The sequence below is a fragment of the Dermacentor silvarum genome, chromosome 1, assembly GCF_013339745.2.
Source record: "Dermacentor silvarum isolate Dsil-2018 chromosome 1, BIME_Dsil_1.4, whole genome shotgun sequence".
Taxonomy (NCBI): Eukaryota; Metazoa; Arthropoda; class Arachnida; order Ixodida; family Ixodidae; genus Dermacentor; species Dermacentor silvarum.
Genome location: NC_051154.1, coordinates 117867739 through 117888213, shown reverse-complemented (window position 1 = coordinate 117888213; position 20475 = coordinate 117867739). Strand labels below are relative to the sequence as shown.

The window sequence follows — 20475 nt, the reverse complement described above, 5'->3', positions numbered from 1 at the left end:
ACAGATGTGGACCTTAACTCCTTTCTTGTCCTCCTGGGCAGCAGTTAAAAAAAAAAAATCGAGTGCAAATTTGAGCATTTACCATTAATTCTGCTATACACATGCCCTTTGGTCCTGTACCGGCAAGACTAAAAAAAAGACTCAATGTGCACATACCTACACTGTAGGCTATAGCTCAGCAGAACCTATAGAACTGTTCAGTAACACACTGCCTAGTACACTAGGTTTTCTCAAGAGGCCACGTAGGCACAACAAAAAAGGATCCTATAATTATGGAACATGCACATTGAGGAATTAAGACAGGCAATTCAAAATGCATTAACATAACTGTTCACAGTATGAACTTTAAAAGTGAAGACAACAAATACTTGTTCAGCACAAATGTTTAGCCAATTACTTACCATGCAGCTTTCTCAGTCTCTCTTTACCTTTAAATAAAATGCATTAACTGTTTCAGACGTCAATGAATTCTGTTGACTGAAAACTTACTTTCACTGCATTTCTTGCATATTCAGAATCATAAAAAGCATACAGCTGCAGAATAGATTAAGAATTTTCAATTCTTTAGTGAGTTTTGTCAAGTTTACAGAACATGGACTCCACGCGAGAACTCACTACAGGAACATTACATATGAGAACATCAACTATTTCATGTCTAGCAGGCTTGAAAAGCACCCATCCAGGCACTTGAAAATTATGCCTGATGCAACACACTGTGAAAAACAATGAAAGGAGTACACCCACTACATATGACGACATACTCGCACCAAGCAAGTACACACAACAGTCTACCTTCCCACTCGTTTTACTAAAACATTTTGAACCTGTTATTCAACTTGCGACACGATTCCAATCAGAACAGTATCAAGATGACCCGCCGTGGTTGCTTAGTGGCTATGGTGTTGGGCTGCTAAGCACGAGGTCACGAGATCGAATCCCGGCCACGGCGGCCGCATTTCGATGGGGGCGAAATGCGAAAACACCAGTGTACTTAGATTTAGGTGCACGTTAAAGAACCCCAGGGAGCCGAACTTTTCCGGAGTCCCCCACTACGGCGTGCCTCATAATCAGATCGTGGTTTTGGCACATAAAACCCCATAATTTAATTATGTTTTTTAGTATCAAGATGTATGCAACACATTTTAAGTACCATTACGTTGATTAATGCTATTGCTGTTGACACACTTTCTTGGCGTACACAGCGTCTTAAAGGTTAACATAACTGTTCACAGTATGAACTTTAAAAAAGAGGACAACAAATATTTGTTCAGCACAAATGTTTAGCCAATTACTTACATGCAGCTTTCTCAATCTCTTTTCCTCTCACAGGAATACAAAGCAGCAGTGAAAAGACAATGCATCAGTGCAATGTAGCAACAAGATGAAGCAGACAAATGAACTATTCACAGCTACAAAGAAGTAAAACAAAACGTCATACAAATTCATTATTAATGTAGCCAGGCTACTTACATGCACTTATGATATAAAGTTATTTTCATGTGATACTTTATAAAAGCTGCTTGCTGTGAAGTTTGACACAATGATTAAACGAAATTGCACACTGAAATGCATGACAAACAGCAAGTATGTAATGATAAACCATGCAATAACACCAATATGAGCTGCACATTTGAAGCCACAGTAACTGCAGCATGGTCCATTGTACAGCCACTGTCACAAGTGTACAGGGTACTTACTACATGACTGCAATGGCAGCCAAAGCAAGGTGTGGGTCTCCTGCAGCACTTTTGATGCTTCAAAACTTTGTAGAGGTAAGCATGGTCTTTTTCCTTCTTTCAAGCTCTGTAGCTCCAAGAATGCTACAGAAACTGCATTACATTACCCAGAATTCCTTCTGGTCACACTCACAGTGGCCTGCAAATTTTGTATAAAGACTGCACACCCCCGTAAGGTTCATTAAGAAGTGTTTTCCTCAAATGCAAATGTTTATCTGCATCACAAATAGGTTGAATTATCAAGCAGCTTTAAAAGCAGACATAAGGGTAGTGAAAATATGCCTGAAAAATTGAGCTTTTCTGTCAAATGCTCTGCCAGCTCACAAAATGAATGTCCCATTTTCCTTCACATTTTGCGTACCTCTGACACATAGCTCGAACAAGACCATTTCAATTACGACACTTGAGGTGATGCAGCACGAGCCAACCATGCTACCGTACTGTTCTTGCAATGACAAGGCTACGGCCAACCTTGTAGTCTTTGATGTGGTAGCGGCGTCGCTCCTGGGAACATGGTGTGGTGGCATGCTTGCGCTGATAGTGCCGCTCACGCGAAAATGCTGTGGCAAACTTCTTGGTGCATCCCTGGCATTCAAAGCCTTTCAGCGGTGTTTCTGAGTATTGACCATCGGTGTCCTCCTCGTCGAGTGCATATGACCGATCCCCAGCTGCACAGCCATCTGGTGATGTCTGGCCACAGTGGTGCTGACTGGTGTGGGATCGATATTCAGAAAGCACGCTGAACTTGAGTGCACACAGCTCACACTCAAAGGCTTCAGGAGGAGGGCTGCCTGTGGAGTGTGTGCGCTGGTGTTCCTCCAGGCTCTTTAGAAAAGCAAAGCGCTTTCCACATGCACCACACTTGTGCCAAGCCATGCCACGAGGACTCACAACCTGCAAATGGCAACATTAACAATTGTTTTGAAAAACAAGCATGATGAAAGGATATCTTTTCTTATGCAACCCTCAAATTTTGCAAGGATGTCTGTGTTCACAAAAATGTAATGCGCCCGACCAAAGCAACACCAAGAAATGGTTCCAGTCACAGTGTACAATCCTGCAACAGTAGGCTAGAAACATTCTCCTGTATATTGAGTTTATCCTCATATGGTACAGAAGACCGGTCAACACAGCAGCAAGAATGCACTGTGAAGTTGAATTTGATGACATACTCTGCATTGATCTGAGGGCTGGTCACTAAATCTCACAGCACAACAGAAACATGTCATATCACTGGCACAGCAAACTTTCTGCCTTTTAGGGATGCTTTAAGGTGATACCACCAATCCAAGTAAACCAAGTCAACACCATGCTGTCATACGCAAATGTAGTGCATGTTGAACATTGACACGAGCTGAAAACGGACACCAGAAAGCAGCACTGGTCAAAGTAGGAGTGCTTCACTGTAGGAACACCAAAGACTGTGACTTGGGGCTTGTGGAACCTTCACGGGAACATACTTTGCAGCACCAAACTCAGTGTTCAAGTGTCATAATTAAAGTGCAGAAATAAAGAGTTGTGACAAGTCATGTAATTATGTGAGTTTGCCATCATCCTTGCTCTATCAGGATTCCCTACTGCAAGTACCCTCATACTTGCATTTTCTTGTTAGTCACATGTATATTTTTAACTTTCAGTAGGACAATGTCTTCACCCACTCACCCCCTCCCCTAGAAGCCACATGGTTGCCAGGGCTTGTTGATTGTCTTATAGCTACCTTACATACTCGTGTAAGCACACCCAACTTGGCAGCCTAAAATTTGGAGAAAAAAAAAATGCTAACGGAGAAGCAATCGCATTCGGTTCTCCGATGTCGCACATGTGCATCGGTGAATTTTCGTACACTGTGTACTTCCGCATGCCGCTACTAGATGGCAAGAGCTGCGCATTGATTTTTGATGCAATGGTACATCCAAAAGAAAAAGGTTCAGTACCGTGTAAGGCACCTCGTCAAAATTGTGAAAAAAAGATGTGGCCCTTACATATACCACAACTGCCTACGAAAATTGCATTAATGAGTCCTAGCATGTCACAATACAGTAAGTATTGCACAAGTACAGCTTAAGTACAGTTCAATGCGGTGAAGCTCAGATTGGCAAGCTGCATGTAAAGAAAGCATATTTTTTTTAGGCTCTAGCATGCAGTGTCAGAATAGTGAATGCATATGCAGGCACCCACAGATGCTTTTTTTTTTTATCAATTAAATTTTTATTAATTCACAAAAAGGTTTTGCAGATAGAAGTATACAGAAGGAGGTCCCATAGTAAAAACTGAATTGGGACCTCCTGTTCATGGTTAACATAAAAGTTACAATGGCAAGAACGGTAGCTGAATGAGTACAATTGCAAAAATGATAAATAATAATACAGACATAAGTGAATAACAATATTAATAGTCAATAGTGTATCGGCAGTAAGTAATATAATAAAACTAGGTAAAACTAACATATAAGTGGAGGGAAAAGAAATGGGAAAAAAAAAGAAAAATTAAAGAACAACTTAAGCAACATGTTGACGTACATAAGAACGGCAGGTCTAAAACGAAAGCGGGTTATACAGTACACTATGTCACATACATATCACATAACAAAAAATTTTTCAATTCATGGCAAAACCTATGGGCTTTCTGTAGTTTTATGACAAATGGTAATGTATTCCATGATGATATGGCTGCAAAGTGAACGGTCTGTTTGCCATAATTAGTACGTACTTTGGGTAGAATGAAGTTATTATGAAGCGCGAAACGTGTTGGATTGGTGTTCGTTAGAGATGACATAGGAAATAGCGACAATGTGATCTTGTCATTTATTAGTTTGAAAAGAAAAGTGGCAAGGTTGAACTTGACAAGGGCGGCAACGTCAAGAATGTTATTTTCTTGTAGTAGCTGTTTAGCATTGGCGTTGTGTGGATTCGACGTGATTACTCTAATAGCCTGGTTCTGGATAGTTTGTAAGGGTTTTAGGTGAGTACTGTACGTGTTACCCCAGGAGGTTATGCAGTAATTAATGTGAGAGTGTACAAACGCGAAATAGAGTGAGAGCAACACAGGTCGTGAAAAGAACGGACGTGACCTAATGAGAATTCGTATTCCATATGATAACTTTTTTTTATATGAGTTATATGGTGCTGAAGTTTTAGGTTACAGTCAATAATAACACCTAAGTAAGTGCATTCTTCACTTGCTGATAATAAATGGTTACCTATGGAAATGGGCGGAATGCATAGTGATGATTTATTTTGGGATGAGAAGAGAAGAAATTTTGTTTTAGTGGGATTAATGGTAAGTCTATTCATTTTGCACCATCCTAACAAGTTATGAAGATCAGTATTAAGCCTCGTTACTACCGTTGACAGACATTCATCAGAATTAATAATTGTTGTGTCATCGGCATATAGTATACACCTAGAAGACGTGAGGCAATTAGGTAGATCGTTAATATATAGTAAAAAGAGTAACGAGCCCAAAATGGATCCTTGTGGTACACCTAAATTAGTCATTTTTGGTTTAGAATAAGCATCGGAAACACTAACAACCTGATATCTGTCTCGTAAGTAGTTGCGCAATAGTAGTAATGGAGGACCTGTTATACCTATTGAATCTAGTTTAACACTAAGAATCTCGTGGTCAATGCTGTCAAATGCCTTTGAAAAGTCTATAAATAATGATCCTGCAAATTTACCGTCATCAATGGCTTTCTTTAGTTGGTCAGTGAGGGATACAAGCGCTAGGTCAGTAGAATACCCGGAACGAAATCCAAACTGGTCAGGTGAAAGAATATTAAATTTGTTTAAGTACTTTATTAATCGCTTTTCGATGATTTTCTCGATGACCTTGCTGAAGAATGGTAAAACACAGATAGGTCTGTAGTTAGATGGTAATGATCGATCCCCTTTCTTAAAAACCGGAGTAACCCTACCTCGTTTAAGCTCGCGAGGAAAAGTGCCTGTTTTAAACATGAGGTTAATAATTTCAGACAGCACAAATGATATTGATTTGGAAATTAATTTAACGTGACCAGGATGAATGTTATCCAGCCCAGCGCTTGTTATTTTTAAATTGTTAATTACTGATACCACCTCATCAGGAGTGGTTGAAAACATATAAAATGATTGTGCAAGGCGCTTTGGTGAATATAAATACTGTTTAGCTTGAGTAGAGATATTAGGAAAGAAAGAATCGCTGAAAGTATCGGCAATCTTAAGTGGCTCTAAATAAATACTGCCATCGTGGGATATTTTGGCTATGTTATCAGTTCCCTGTATCCTATTCAAAAACGAATTCACTATTTGCCATTTTTTCTTTACATCAGAACCGCATTTAAGTATTTTTTCTTCGTAATATAAGGTTTTTCGCTTTTTTAAGCCGAGCAGAAAGTGAGTTGCAGAATTTTTTGTACCGCGCGCGCAGGTTTATATTGAATGGTTGTCTTTTTGTTTTTTTATAAAGGTTTTCTCGTGTGCGCATGGCTTTTAACAGACTATCGGTGAGCCATGGGTTTTGAGGTGACGCCACTTTCTTTTTGCATTTGCGCATCTGAGAGTGGGAATGATAGTGTGATAACAACTTTGTTAGAAATCGCGAGAAGGCTACCTGTGCATCGCTGGTGTCAAAAACAAAAGACCAGTCAGTATGAGATACAGCTTCTGAGAATAACTTTTTATCGAAAACAAGTTTGGTGTAAGTGTTAGGACAAGAATAGTGCGCAGATGTAGTGCGGATAAAGACGGGAAAATGGTCAGTAATGTCAGTTTCAAGTACTCCTGCATCGGGTGGATTCAAAAGGTTAGACAACGCATGATCGATTAGAGTGCTGGAACCGTCAAGAACTGAACGAGTAGGGACATTGACAAGACATTCGTAACCAAAACCATGAAAACAAGATGAATAACTGACAGAGCTCGGGGATGACTCCATTAAGTTTATGTAAAGGAAGCAAAAATAAGAAAACTCTACTTCCTTCAGGGCACAGAGCCTAGAATTGCGGGAGGCATTGTTTTGTTTGCACAAGCAGGTATATACCAGAAGTTTTATTTTTGGCTATACAAAAATTTTAAATATTGCCTGTAAAAGGTAACAATTTTTGTCCTTGAGTAGAACTATGCAGGGGTAAACATTACTTGCATGAGAAATTGAAATGCATAATCAATAAATTATCAAATTTTAGCTAATTAAGCTATAACCTATTAACTTGCAGCACATATTGCAATTTACAAATTGCAGCCAGTAAGTTAAGAAGGCATATCCACTTGGAACGAATTCTCAGGATGACACCAGTTTCAAGATATTAATTCCCAAAGTGTGCACTGAAACACACTGGTGTTCCTGTTATTTTTGTGCTCCAATGTATAAAACGGCATTTCGTTGAAAATGTAAGTGGAACAAATGAATTTTTACCGAAAGTGTGAAAGCGCATATCTCAAACTGGTGTCATCCTCAGAATTTGTTCCAAGTGGATTCACTTTGCGAATTCACAGGCTACAATTTGTAAATTACAACACGTGCCATGAAGTAATTAGTTCAAACATAATTAGTGACCTTTTGTTAATTAAATAAGTGACACATGGTGCACCTTCCATAGCGATCAAGCCCGATCCGGATCTAATTTCTTGATTGCAATTGGCTCAAAAGCACAAGCTGCGGATGGAAGCCAATTACAATCCATAAATTTGATCCAGATCGGGCTCGATCGTGATTGAAAATGCCCCCTGTGGGCGGAATATTATTAAATTATGCATTTCAATTTATTGTGCCTGTGATGTCCACCTCTTTGAGCAATCCAGTTCAAGGATTTAGAAGTGTGGTATCTGCCTCAGGCAATTTATAAAAAAATTCTGTATAGTCTTAAAAAATTTAAGAGAGTGAAAGAAAGAATGAAAAAACACCTGGTATATCTATTCCCCTCAATTTGTTGCTGCATGTTCCGGCAGCAAAGAAATTTTGACCCCCCCCCCCCCCCCCCCAGTCTGTGCATTCTCAAAACTTTTATAGGAAAGTGTAACTCGTAACCACCTCTGGTGCCTTTCTATGGGTCATCAACAAATAAACTTTTTAGGTAATGATCACAACAAATTTTTAATCCAAAAATGATAATGTGCCACTAGCCAATACAAATAAAAAAAAAAATGCTCAAAGCTTCAGATCTACTACTACTGCTTTGATGTACCTCGGACTGAAAAGTTCATAGCACTACAATTTTGTGTTTGCTTGCTTTAAATGACTGTCATGAAACACAAACGGTCTACAAGTCCAATATGTAAGTTCGAGGCACTGAGAGTTATGCAGTTAATTAAAACAGCTTAATGAGCTCAAGCACCTCTCTCTTTAAAGAACCCCACTTGCTAACTTTGGCAGTTGTCTGAACATAAATACTCAGTAGTGCCGAACCGTTACAAATTCAGATCTACATAGTAAATAAAAAGGGTGGTTAAAGAACAGCTGCATAACTTAAACCAAGATTTTGCTTTATGCAGTGTCTGTTTACATTCAGAAGTCGGGCGTCAATCCCACGATACATCACTAAAAACATTTGTTCTTTCGTAAAAGCATTGCGTTACACGCGCAGTTAGACAACGTTAAACAAAGTGATTGCCGCCAGATTAACAATTCGACTCCCAACTACAAATGCATCCGCTTAGTTACAGAGTTCAAAGATCTATTTAGAGGTGCGGTTACTTTACGGTGTCAACGGATAATTAATTAACCGTGACACTGTCGGCACACATCAGCTGGCCCACAAAACATGGCCTTCACAGATTTACCACTACGCTCGATTCTAATCGATCACAGTAGTGCCATATATCACAATAAAGTCATCTCTAGCATTAAACAGAAACGAAACTGTCAAAACGATTAGACACAGTACACGCGCCATGCTTCCGCTTTTCATATTGATAAGCTGGGATGAAAGCAAGCCAGTAGCAGCGTTTCGACGCACGCGACCATCACAGCTGAGGCAGCGACAACCCCAAAGCGAAGAATGCACGCCGCCGTTTACGAGCAACAAGCAGTGCAAACTAGCAAAACAGATGAACGAGACATGCTTTTTCTCAAGTGGTACAAAGCTCTCTTCGACTAAAAGTGAAAGCCGACGAGCACAAGCTGTGCTGCGTCCAAGTTTGTTTTACGATTCGAATACTCGAGCGGGCAACATGCTAGTAGATTAAAAAAGCTACAGCAGCAATACGCTTAAAACGTATGCAGTCGATTGAGGGAAATTTTGTAAAGAATTCTCATTACACCAACATGACCTAGAAGAAATAACGTGATCTACTTGCTTTAAAAAAAAATTAAAAAAAGAAAAAGATACAGTGGAGGGAATTAATATCAGAGCACAGACGAAACAGGTGCAGCTGCGCAAGCGGAGACCAATGTGCGTGCATCGAAATACCTCACGGACTAGAAAAAAAATGACGCGCACCAACCTTGCTGTTGTCCTAGTAGGCTATAACGTTTGATATTTTCACAATTGGCTCATACTATGAAAAAAGGGCATCTTCGACATTCATGCCACAACACAGACATGGTTGCCGAGCTGAAATATCAACAAACGTATGTTTCTGCCTTCGTAAAGGAAGGATGAAAAGAGATGCCCCGAGATGCCATACCCCACTTGCTCAACAAATCGTGTCGGAAGTCGTGTTACGTCACGAGAAAAGCTGCCCAATCGCACGTTGGACGGCGGAGAGCAGACGACAAGTTTGTTTCGCTTTTTAGGGATCCGTACAGTTCTAGTTCCATGTAATTGTACAGTTGTAGTGTAGCTGTCGAAGTGATGCCAAGTATTACACAGCAGAATAAAATGATATATTTGGTTTCTAACTGGATATAAGGCCAATAAGACAGTGACGTTACTTGCGCACTGGATACCATGAATGCAAAAGCAGACGTCCCTAGCTATCTGCCGTATGCGAACATTACATGGGTGATCGCTAAAACACAAGAACTTGAGCAATATTCTGCATATTTACTGAGAAAAAGCAACCTATGTAACTCGCAGGAAAGGCGCAATGTCAGTTGTACTTATGTCATGAACGCAATGACAAAACACATGCAACTTATCATTTGATCGAGTTAACTGTCGTCAGGTAGAATCTGAATTCTACGGTGTAAAACACCGCTGTTTCCCATTCTTTGCAGTCTAGCGGGAAATCACGAAGACGAAAGTTGTCTGTCGCCTATGTTTGAAACAGAACTCAATTGAAACTTTCGTTAAAACCACTCAATCCAGATATATGATTCAGACGCTTCATATGCATCAGAGTAGCAGATATGTGTAGCCAATTGGCGTAGCTTACCAGGATTAAACAGCGGGTAATAAAACCGTTTCATGCGTCATTTTTTAAAATAAATTGTAAACAATAAGAAGAAGAAGAAAAAGAAGTTATCGATTCGTGCAGCTAAGTTATGCGATTTTGTATTCACCGCGTTTAATCGTGGTGAGGTCGCGAGGTGACCAGAAAAACGTGCGTGGGCTGTCCATCTAATAAGTTCTGACAGTTCTGATGACGGGAAAGGAAGACGACGATACCGCCGACCATTATAGAGTTTCTCAATATAGTGTGAAACTCTATGCCGCCGACAATAATCACATAGTGGGTACGAGCCACTCGCGAAGGCAAGCAAGCAAGCACTCGCGCATCCAGGTGCAGACGCCTAGCGCCCTAGCTGAGGCCGACCGGGTCGACCGGGTCTAGCGCCTCTGCCTGCTGCTGCTCTGCGACCCATAGAGTTTGCTGCGACCGAGCAAGGTAGTACCACAGAACACCCATACAAACTTGTAGTACGACGAGCGAGCTGTGGTTGGCTGTGGCCCATTGTGGCTGCGGCCTTGTCGTTTTCGCGTCATTTTCATATCCGGAGTGCAAGTGAACGACCCACTGGCTGTGACGCAGAGTCCTTCGGAAACGTATAGATATGTGCCGATAACGCAGTTCCTTTCTGATGCGTTTTCCGTTCGTCCCTGTTCGGCAGTTGTTCCTTGTTTCTGAGCGGCTCAGCGAGGTATGTATGCCCGCTGTTTCGGCGCCGTAGTGTGGACGTAACGCGAGTTGGCAGTTTCTGTTGCCAAACTTGCCTGCGCTGTAGGAATCTGGTCGTTTTGGCCTTGAGTCATACGCAGTGGCGTTCGTTTCTTTTCTGTGCGTGGAAGCTGGATTTCGCAGTAATGGGCGAGGCTCATTCGTGTCATGAGGTAGGAAATACTTTTAAAGAATCGCGTCGCATGATATTTGCCAATTTCAGCCCCTATTGCCGTAACTCCGTAAAACATGTTCATATACCCACGATCTCGTTAACGAATGACTGGTTCGATGTGTCTCTTATGTGCTGATATGCTCTATTGCAGATGCCGTTCTACGAACCAAACGTGCCAGTCAAGAAAGCAACCTTAGCATTATCATGATTCTGGTTCCCCGAGGCGCAGTACGGCTGCGCCCCGGGGGTGGTTCGCACCCGCGTCGGGTACACTGGTGGAACTACGAAGGACCCAACCTACCGAAGCCTGTAAGTGAATCACAGAATGGCATTCAGTGCGCTACGGATAGCGTCTTTTCTGCTTGATTATATGGTAACAAATATAAAGGACCCAGCCTGCTAGAGCGATGCCGTTCTTTGAGGGAAAAAAAAAAAAAAAAAACATGCATATTCAACGCACATGTTGGAATCGATGTGGAGCGAAGATTTAGTGAAGCGGTTAATTAAATGCTGTACAAGTAAATGCGATGCATGATATTGTATTTATTTTCATCCTACGCAACGCGTTTAACCTCATAAAATGTTTGTGTTTATGTACTACACCGTTCACAAGCTATGCCAAAATGCAAATGCATCCTCAGAGGTGAATGAATGCACTAGGACGTCGATGCAGCAAATTCACGAGGACAAAGGCAATGGAGGAAGAATGGTTATGAGAGGTGCATACTCAGAGAAGTATGACACATACATTCAAGGATTCTAACGCCTTGGGTAACGAAATGCGAAAACACCCGTGTACTTAGATTTAGGTGCACGTTAAAGAACCCCAGGTGGTCCAAATTTTCGGAGTCCCCCACTACGGCGTGCCTCATAATCAGATTGTGGTTTTGGCACGTAAAACCCCATAATTTAATTTTTTCTTTAACCTTGGGTAACAGTGGTGCATACCCATTCTGGAGGATTGGCCAAGAATGGGCACATACCCAAAGGCCCAAGAATGGGGAGCTAAACTATAAAAAAAATTTTCAACATCAAAGCGGTTGAATATCATGCACTGTTCTATTAAGAGGTTCGTGTGCTTCATCAATATACCTGAGCCAACATTATGCACAAGTTGTATGTTGTGATTTATTGTTCTGTTACGCAGAACATTGGTGTGCTCACTGGCATTATTTTGTGGGTCACTTCTGTGCTATGTGAGTCAGTTTGTTGTGTTCTATCATGACGTGATACCTACCAACCATCTGATGTGAGACTAGAGGGGTAGGCAAAGAAAGGTTCATTTAGAAAAAAAAAAAAAAAAGAAAGATCAATGAGACTTGTTTTTAGAGTACACCAGATATAATGGCGATAGCTGAAGGGAACCTACATTTCCTCTGATAAATGCTTTTACACACATCCCAGTTGTGTTATTTACAATGTCTTGATGCTATATCTATAAGAACCTTGTGTCTTTAAAGTGAACGAGATGTAATGGTGAGAGCCGAAAGGAATCTGTTCCCTCTGATAAATGCATTTACGTACACCACATTTGCATCATTTACAGTGTTGAGACCATATTATGATGTGCAGGGAGTGCTCATTTACTGATATTTCCTCTGACAAGTGTGCGCAGTTTTTTATTCATCGCACAAGGAATTGTACTGTATACAAAGAAATCTGCCTTTTCACTATATTGTTCTAAAGCTTTCACTGTCATGGTTTACTTCTCAGCAAAGCATGTGGCATACCTCATATTGCATCTGCCTTCTCACTGTCGTGCATAGCATTCCAACGCTTGCAGTGCCAAGGTCTGTTCCTCTGCGAATTACGTGCTAAATCATGTCTCATTGCCTCATCACACATGCTTCGAGCTGCATAATGCATTCCTATTATTTAGTCATGTCAACGGAACTACCATGGTGCAGTGCCATGGTTAGAAAACATGGCTTGTAGCTGAGCATTTGGGGAAATTGATTTTATTATCCAAAACTGAAGGTCTTTTTTTGACAGATGGCCTTGCAAAGATGGTATTGCAAAGACACATTTGTGATCTGTATAAAAAGTGGTGGAACAGCCATTTCACCTTTTGGCGTATACCATGGCGCCTGCAAAAATACTGATTTGGTGCAGCGATAAGCATTTTTGGCACAGTATTGAATGTACTATCGACCAAAAAAGTTTACGGACCATGGGATCTCAGAAAACGCTAAATATCCGAGCAGCCTTTAAAAGTATCCAGTAAAACCATACATCAGAATGTTGTTTGCACATACCAGTAGAGGCTGGAAATGGGAATACCAGGCTGCGCTTTCAGGCTGCAGAGATGTTCAGTTTTTTTCAGATCCCTTGGTCTGTAAACTTTTTTGGACGATAGTACATCTATACACCGTATGGTCCCAATATTATTTGAATTATAAATATAATGGTGCTGACTTCATGTGCATCATTGCAGCATAAAATTTACAAAACTTGTTTCATCATTTTTAATAGAAAGGCTTTGCCTTGGTGTATATCGTGGTATAAAGCCACTTCTACCATTTTGACTTGCAACAGGCGTTTGTATGTTTCCTGCACCTCAAGCGTGTAAAAAGATTGTGGAACAAGGGCTTGAAAGGAAGACTACACCCTGCAGAGCCTGAATGTGCGTCTAAACCGAAGTTACAATGAAGATGTCTTGACGCTTCTTTACTCATAATGTGCAAAATATCTCTTGCATAATTGTGCATTGGATCATGTGAAAGCTGTTTAACTTACAACCACAGAGTCTGCTCTTCCAATCTTGGAGGGTTGCAAGTTACATACCCACTAATAGCAAATTATGTGCCAGCAGCAATTGAATACGTATATTCCACGATAATTCTAAATTGGCATGGTGGAAGCGTCAACAACCATGGTAAATAATTGTGCAATCGGATATTATCCGAGGCTTTTTTTTTTTTTAATCCGACAGCTTTCTTGAGTGAGCTCCAGGCCACACTCGTACGAGAAATACAGAACTGCAGCACAAACAAGACCACACAGCAGAAGTGCAAAAGAACCTCCATTGGACAGAAATGCTTCTAAGGAGCGAAAGCAGCTAACAGAGGACTGACAGCACTGGCAATATCTGTGGCTACGGCCGTTTTTGCTGATCTCCAGGATGATGATGATAGTGCTCTTTACATTCTGGTTGCAGTTCTATTATTAAAAAAAAGACAAAAAATCCATGAAGAGAATGACACTTTCGTTCTTATTTAGCGCAAGTGAGACTGCAATTTTCCAGTAAAACGCCGTTTTGAGGCAGGATGGCGCAGAGGATCTCTTGGCGTAATTTGGCGCAGCTGTTCCACCACTGGGAAAGGGTGTCACATTAAAAGTTATTTAGAACGCAGCTCTTAGGCGTCCGTTCCTGTGGCAAGCGTTGGCGTTGTCCTATGTAACCGAGCGAACGAACACAGTGAAGGATGAAAGCGAACGTGAGGCGGAGGAGGAGGGTATAACGAAAGTGTGAGAAGAAAATCGTAGTGCCACACAAGACGGGCTTTGCGGTGACGATGGCTACGAGATGGCGCCAGAGTAGCGTGCGTTGTCTGAAACCAAAGTGCTGCATGAGCAGAGGTCTGTTCGCGGCTGCTGTGAATCGCGCCCACACGTCACCCACGCGCTGCCTCTTGCGATTTCCCGATTAGCAAGGTAGTTGCGCCACAGTTCGCTCAGTTTTCAACGTGCCGCACGAGACATATTGTCTGCGCCAGTCAATATATCGCGAAATGAAAACACGTATACAGCTGCGCTCAAATTTCGCATTACGGAGTATCGTAATTGTCGGTGAATTTTTTTCTTTAGTGGCATTACATGTATTATGAATAAAACATACGTGACAGCAGACTGCTCTTCATCACTTGAGCAGTAGAATGCAAAAATGGTTTCGCTAGTTAATAGCTCAATTTGACATGCACCATGCAAGGTCCAGTGCATGTAGGCTTATCTTGTTTTTTTAAATAGTAGTGCCAAATGCTTCGGCTACGCTTTTTGCTTTTGATCTTTTAAAAGCGTGAAGTGATTCAAATTTGCTAGATCTTGGACATGGTCTTTTACAAAGCATGTATGGTGGTACAGTTAAAGGGATGCTAAAGTGAATTTTAATTTTGGGTGTATGTTGTAGACTACGTGTAGCTCGCTAATGCACCATTTTAACGCAATAGCGTTAAGGGCCCCATGTCACAGAAAGTTGGTGTCGGCATCCCGTGAGCGAAAATTGCCGTATATATTCTATAGGGCACTAAAGTTCTTCTGTCACTAAAGTTGCTCATAACTTGTCTTACGTTCTTACAAAGTTATTCCTTGGAATTTTGAGAATGACAGCCCACAAACGTCATGAAACAAAACATTGACAGTGCATGTCTTTTATATTAAATCTTCTCAGACTGAAATATTGAAAGTATGAAACAATAACAGAAGATCAGCCCACGCAAGAGGCCGCGTTTCTACCAGAAAGCTCGCCTTCATGCCTAGCGTTCGCCGCCAGCGTTTCCCAGTAAACAGTACAGTTACATCAGCTGCAGTTGCCAGGAAGCGTGAGCAGCAGTCAGGGATCTTTGTATGCTATCGCGTTCCACTCTTAAAGGCAAAGCTTAAGCGTCCTCCAAGTTTTTGCTGGAGTCGAAGGGCTGTGCGCACAGGTAGCCTATCGCTTATCAGGGACGACGGCACTTCCTTTCCCGTGTGCCACCTTCAAAAATTCTGATGCACTGTGAAGCCGATGCCTAGAGCCGCGGCCGCTCACTTCGCCATGATCCACTCGCACGGTTCTTTTGCCTGAAGCATGGTTGAGTGCACTGCAATACGATAATGCATGAGTGCAGTCATGTGGTTTTATTTCATATTTCGTGGGCTTTCTTTAAATGCCGGAAAAAGAAAAAAAAAAAAAAACGCCACGCATGTACGTTGCCACAAAAAATTGGATGTACAGCCTCTCACATTTTTAGCTATATCGTGCGAGCGACCATCACGCGTCATTTTAGCTCCTTTAAGCGGCGTTAATCAGCGAGACCAGCAGGAGTACTCTCAAGTACACTAAGCACTTTCCTGTGCAAGTCGTCTAATGCGATGTTCCCTTCAGGACGTCGTACGACCTTATTGTAGTGTTCTTGCACGATATAGCTAAAAATGCGGGAGGCTGTACACACAATCATGAGAGACTTACCATTGCCAGTTTTGGAAATGGTAGCTAGCTAAGCCTAACCAAATACACTTTGTGACTCCAGTGGCAGCTACTGTAATCTCACCAGCACCTTCTTTACAATTGGCTTCTATGCAAATGCCATTGGGAGCATGAAAAGTACAAGTGTACTTCTTTCCAGCTTGTTCTTTTAGAGAAACAAACAGATAAATGAGCATAGAATCTGTAAAATCTGTAGGGAATCTATATGCAAATTTAGGAAGTGAATTAACAAAGTATAAAAAAGTGTTCCTTTAAGTCGTGCTTTAAGCGGGCCCAGAGTAAGAAAGAACTCAGACAAAATACTGTGGACACGGTGAAATATTTTGATTTCCATTACAAAATCGGTGCTTGGTGAATACACCATTTCTCACAGTATACTTGATATTTCACAGCTGGAAAACATTCTTGCTAAATTTCCTTTAGCAAATAGCTTCATCGGCATAATGCTTGTCACATTGTCATTGGACTTGCTGTTGAACTTGTGGAATAGAATGGGTTACTTACCCCTAGGAGCAACTCAACAAATATTTCACATCTTGATGTAGCTGCAACTATGTTTCAATGTGAATAGGCCTCAGCAAGACAAGTGACAACAGCACTTAATGGCTACTGAGACAAAGGTGTAAGAGCAGAAAAAAATATATCTGTTACTGAGCTGTCACCTGTGCATACTACTTTAGCCATGGGTGAAGTTGATAACAATGCCATGGGGTACTTGCACGGATAGCTAAGCAAGTGTGTTCGGACAATTGTAAAATAAAATTCTATTACATGATGCATGATGTTTCTTTTTGGCAATGTGTAGGCAGAGTTTCAGTAGGACTACATGCATAATGTTCTCTCTAAACTGCCCTATTTTTTGTGAAAGTGATGTTTTTTTTTTTTTCTTTTAAATTTCAACAATTCTGTAATTACACTGCTCAACTGGGAATGAATATGGGCTCCCCCCTCTACTGACTGTGCATGATACTATGTGTTACCGAGTAAAAAATTCTCACTAGCTGCATAAACCATATCCACTGTTGAAATATAGAAGGTATGCATTTGTGTTTACTTGAAACAACTCAATTTTTTGGCAATACTTGAAAGAAACAAAAAAGGGGGGAGGAGGAGACTAAGAAAAAAAACTTGAACTTGCATGTATATGCATACGTAATGTGGTTGACAATATCAAACTGCCTGTTTGTCACTATTAAGGCTGTACTGCTCATTCCTCCGTTAGCCACAAAACTCAAGATATTCCAGTGGAAGCATGGTTCTTGGCAATGTTTGTTCCGATAGCTTGTACCAAGCCAGCTCTACCTAAGGTATTTTCTTACCACTGCTACAATAACCACTGGGTGTGGTTTCCTTTTTTTTCTTACTAAGACATGAAATTGGAGGTCCACATCTTATGGTGGAATGGTCATTGTTGAACATTTTAAGGGTTTTCAAGGAATACTAAGAATTCTAGAAATCTCACGTACTTTATATTTGTACCGTTTTGTAATCTAATAGTTTCAATATCATCTACCGTCTTTAATAGAAGAGAGCACTAAGATGTCGGACTAATAAGTTGTTGCACTTTGCCTTTGTTTGCAATGTGCTATATCTGGAATGAATAAAGACTCGAAACTTTAGTTGCCCTCTCTTCCTTGCAGCTATTTGTGATCCTCTCATGATGTAAAATTGCGTGTCTTTTGCTCCTTCAGTGGTGACCATACAGAGACTGTTCAGCTGGAATATGACCCTACCAAGACAGATTACAAGACTCTTCTGAACATGTTTTGGGGATTTCATGATGCAACTGCCTGCCACAAGCGACAGTATATGTCTGCTATTTTTTACCATGACAAGGAACAAAAAGCTGCTGCTGAGGAGAGCTTGAAGCAACACCAGAACAAGTTAGGCAAGCAAGTTGCTACAAAGATCTTGGCTGCTGGAACATTCTATGATGCTGAAGAGTATGTATGGTTTTGGATCTGTTCTTTACATTGGTAGATGTGTCACAAGCTCCATATCCATGCTTTTAAAGTACCTTGCTCAGCTTTAACTGCTGTATTGGTGCACAGCACACTTTTCATTGTTGTGCTCCAAATATTGCTGGATGCATGTGGTGTTACAACTTCAAAGGCTAGCATTAATATGCTTGCTTAAAATGAGTGTGGAACCTATAACAGTGACAAGTGCTCAATGAATTTTACATGCTCTTTGTTCTCCCCAGTTACCACCAGAAGTACCTGCTTCGACGTAATGCAGCTCTTTGTGAAAGCCTGAAGAAGGCAGGTCTGAAGAATTTCAAGGAGAGTCATGTTGCGGCCCGGTTAAATGGCTACTGCTGTGGTGGTGGCAGTCTAGCTAATTTTGAAGCTGAACGTGAAAAGCTAGGGCTCACAGATGTGCAGGCTGTACTGGTTCGGCAGTGCATGAAGTAGTAGTCGGACTCTGCTTCACAAATAGGCTACAGTGCCGACTATTGCTTGACATATGCTACAAAATTGCATTACTCCGACACCTATGCTCCCTATGCTTATTAGGATTGTAATGCAGACAGTGCACATATGACATTCATCGAGGCAAGGCATCAGTCTCTCGTTGAGTTGATGTTTGACGTTGGCTGCAGTACCCTGTGGGCTTTGTGGGATTTGCAATAAAGGTGTTTCCTTAGTTTTTTTTTTTTTTTCTTGGTGTCAATTGACGTAGCAAATGCAGTTATAGACCGTGCATTTGCTTGGGACACATTTTGCACATGCATTTAAATACTCGCCGTGGTTGCGCAGTGGTGTTGGGCTGCTGAGCACGAGGTCGCGGGATCGAATCCCGGCCACGGCGGCCGCATTTCAATGGGGGCGAAATGCGAAAACACCCGTGTACTTAGATTTAGGTGCACGTTAAAGAACCCCAGGTGGTCCAAATTTCCGGAGTCCCCCACTATGGCATGCCTCATAATCAGATTGTGGTTTTGGCACGTTAAACCCCATAAAAAAAAAAAAAAAAATCCCTTAAATGAGCATTTGGTGAAGTGACTAGTACACATAATGAAATTAACCAATGATCATAACATTCTTGTAGACAAAGCCCTTTAACTCACTGAGCAAGCTTTTCCCAGAATTCTGGACAGGACATAATCCAATTTTGTATAATTTGCTAACTCTTGCAGATGGCATGTCCATAAACTTTCAAGTCTTGTTTCTTCCTAGCAAAATATGAACAGATTTTTGAGAAGCTGGCAGACACAACCAAATTTCTAGCAAAGGCTGTTTCTACTTTGGACTCCCCATATCTGTCATTTAGCAACTCCCTTCACGACCCTTGCTGCAAGCTGTGGGTGGATCATGAGACAGTCATTTCTCTGCTGCCATCAGCTCTGAATGGTGCACCCATATCAATGTCTCAACTCGCAAAGCCACGTCTTGCCTACATGTGTGCAGTTTCAGCTACCATGGCACTTTAATTTCATTGCTCCATGAAAATGGAACTTCTAGGTATGTATTGTATTCCTACACATTTTCAACCCATCTGCGCCGTACTTCCGTGGCACTTTGGTATGCCACTGGCTACTCGTCTTCGTATTGTTTCAAACATCCGGTGGGCTACAAATAGTACGAGGCAGTGATGCCTCTGCAGTAGTATGCAAGAAAACGAACACTGTCTAGGATGTAGTGAAGTTTATTATAATCAATACCTGGACCTTGAAAAAGCAATGTGTGCAAGACAGTGTGCACTATGGTAGTGGCTAAAATCAGAATGGCTAAGTGACCAGTCAGAATAAGCATTTGTTGAACTACTACTACAGAACAAAATATACCACCAGTACAGAACGAGCACTGCAATCTTCCAGGAATCTTCCAGGGCTACTGATGCCAGAGTACATTTACTGTGCTCCTAAAGTTCCACTTTCACTAATTTTACTGGCATACACACTGTGCTTGGGAAATTATAGTTGGAACCAGGGCTTAAAAGTAGTGGGCCATCCCATCAGAATTTACAAGGGGGGAGGGGGGTGCACTGCAACCCCTCGCCTGCAAAAATAAGCCATATCTATAGTCGAGTAAAACTTTAAAAGGCTGCGGTATATGCCCCTCAAAGGTGCATTCACACGAGCCTCAACCAATGGGCGCACTCTAGACATCGTGGGCCTGACAGTCTGACAACACACATTTTTAACACAAAGCGCACACCTCTGAGTAAAGGCTCCTGGGATATGTTATGCCTGGGCAACTTATGCTGTCTCTTTTGCCTAGCTAAAACAAGAAATTACTTAGATATGACATGTGTCACTCCAGGGCGAGTCTTTCCACCAAGTTTCCATCTCGGAATGTGAAATTAGCTACACTGGAGTCTCAAACTTCGGGATAAATATCCTGGAACACGAGCCATACA

The 20475-nt window shown here is 41.4% G+C and overlaps 2 protein-coding genes across 2 annotated transcripts; one reads left to right on the top strand and one right to left on the bottom strand.

The window, feature by feature from the left end:
- Positions 1-2168: 2168 nt before the first annotated feature.
- On the bottom strand, positions 2169-3419 carry LOC119435715 (gastrula zinc finger protein XlCGF17.1). Its single transcript, XM_049666914.1, has 2 exons — positions 3399-3419; positions 2169-2630 (listed from the first exon to the last, which is right to left on the bottom strand). The coding sequence occupies exons 1-2, from the start codon at positions 3417-3419 to the stop codon at positions 2169-2171; spliced, it is 483 nt and encodes a 160-aa protein (XP_049522871.1).
- A 127-nt stretch (positions 3420-3546) lies between these two features.
- LOC119435727 (peptide methionine sulfoxide reductase-like) lies at positions 3547-18761 on the top strand. Its single transcript, XM_037702455.2, is given in 4 exon segments — positions 3547-3642; positions 11080-11237; positions 17805-18056; positions 18317-18761. Coding segments are annotated over 4 exon segments (717 nt in total). The 3' UTR covers positions 18528-18761.
- The last annotated feature ends 1714 nt before the right edge of the window (positions 18762-20475 follow it).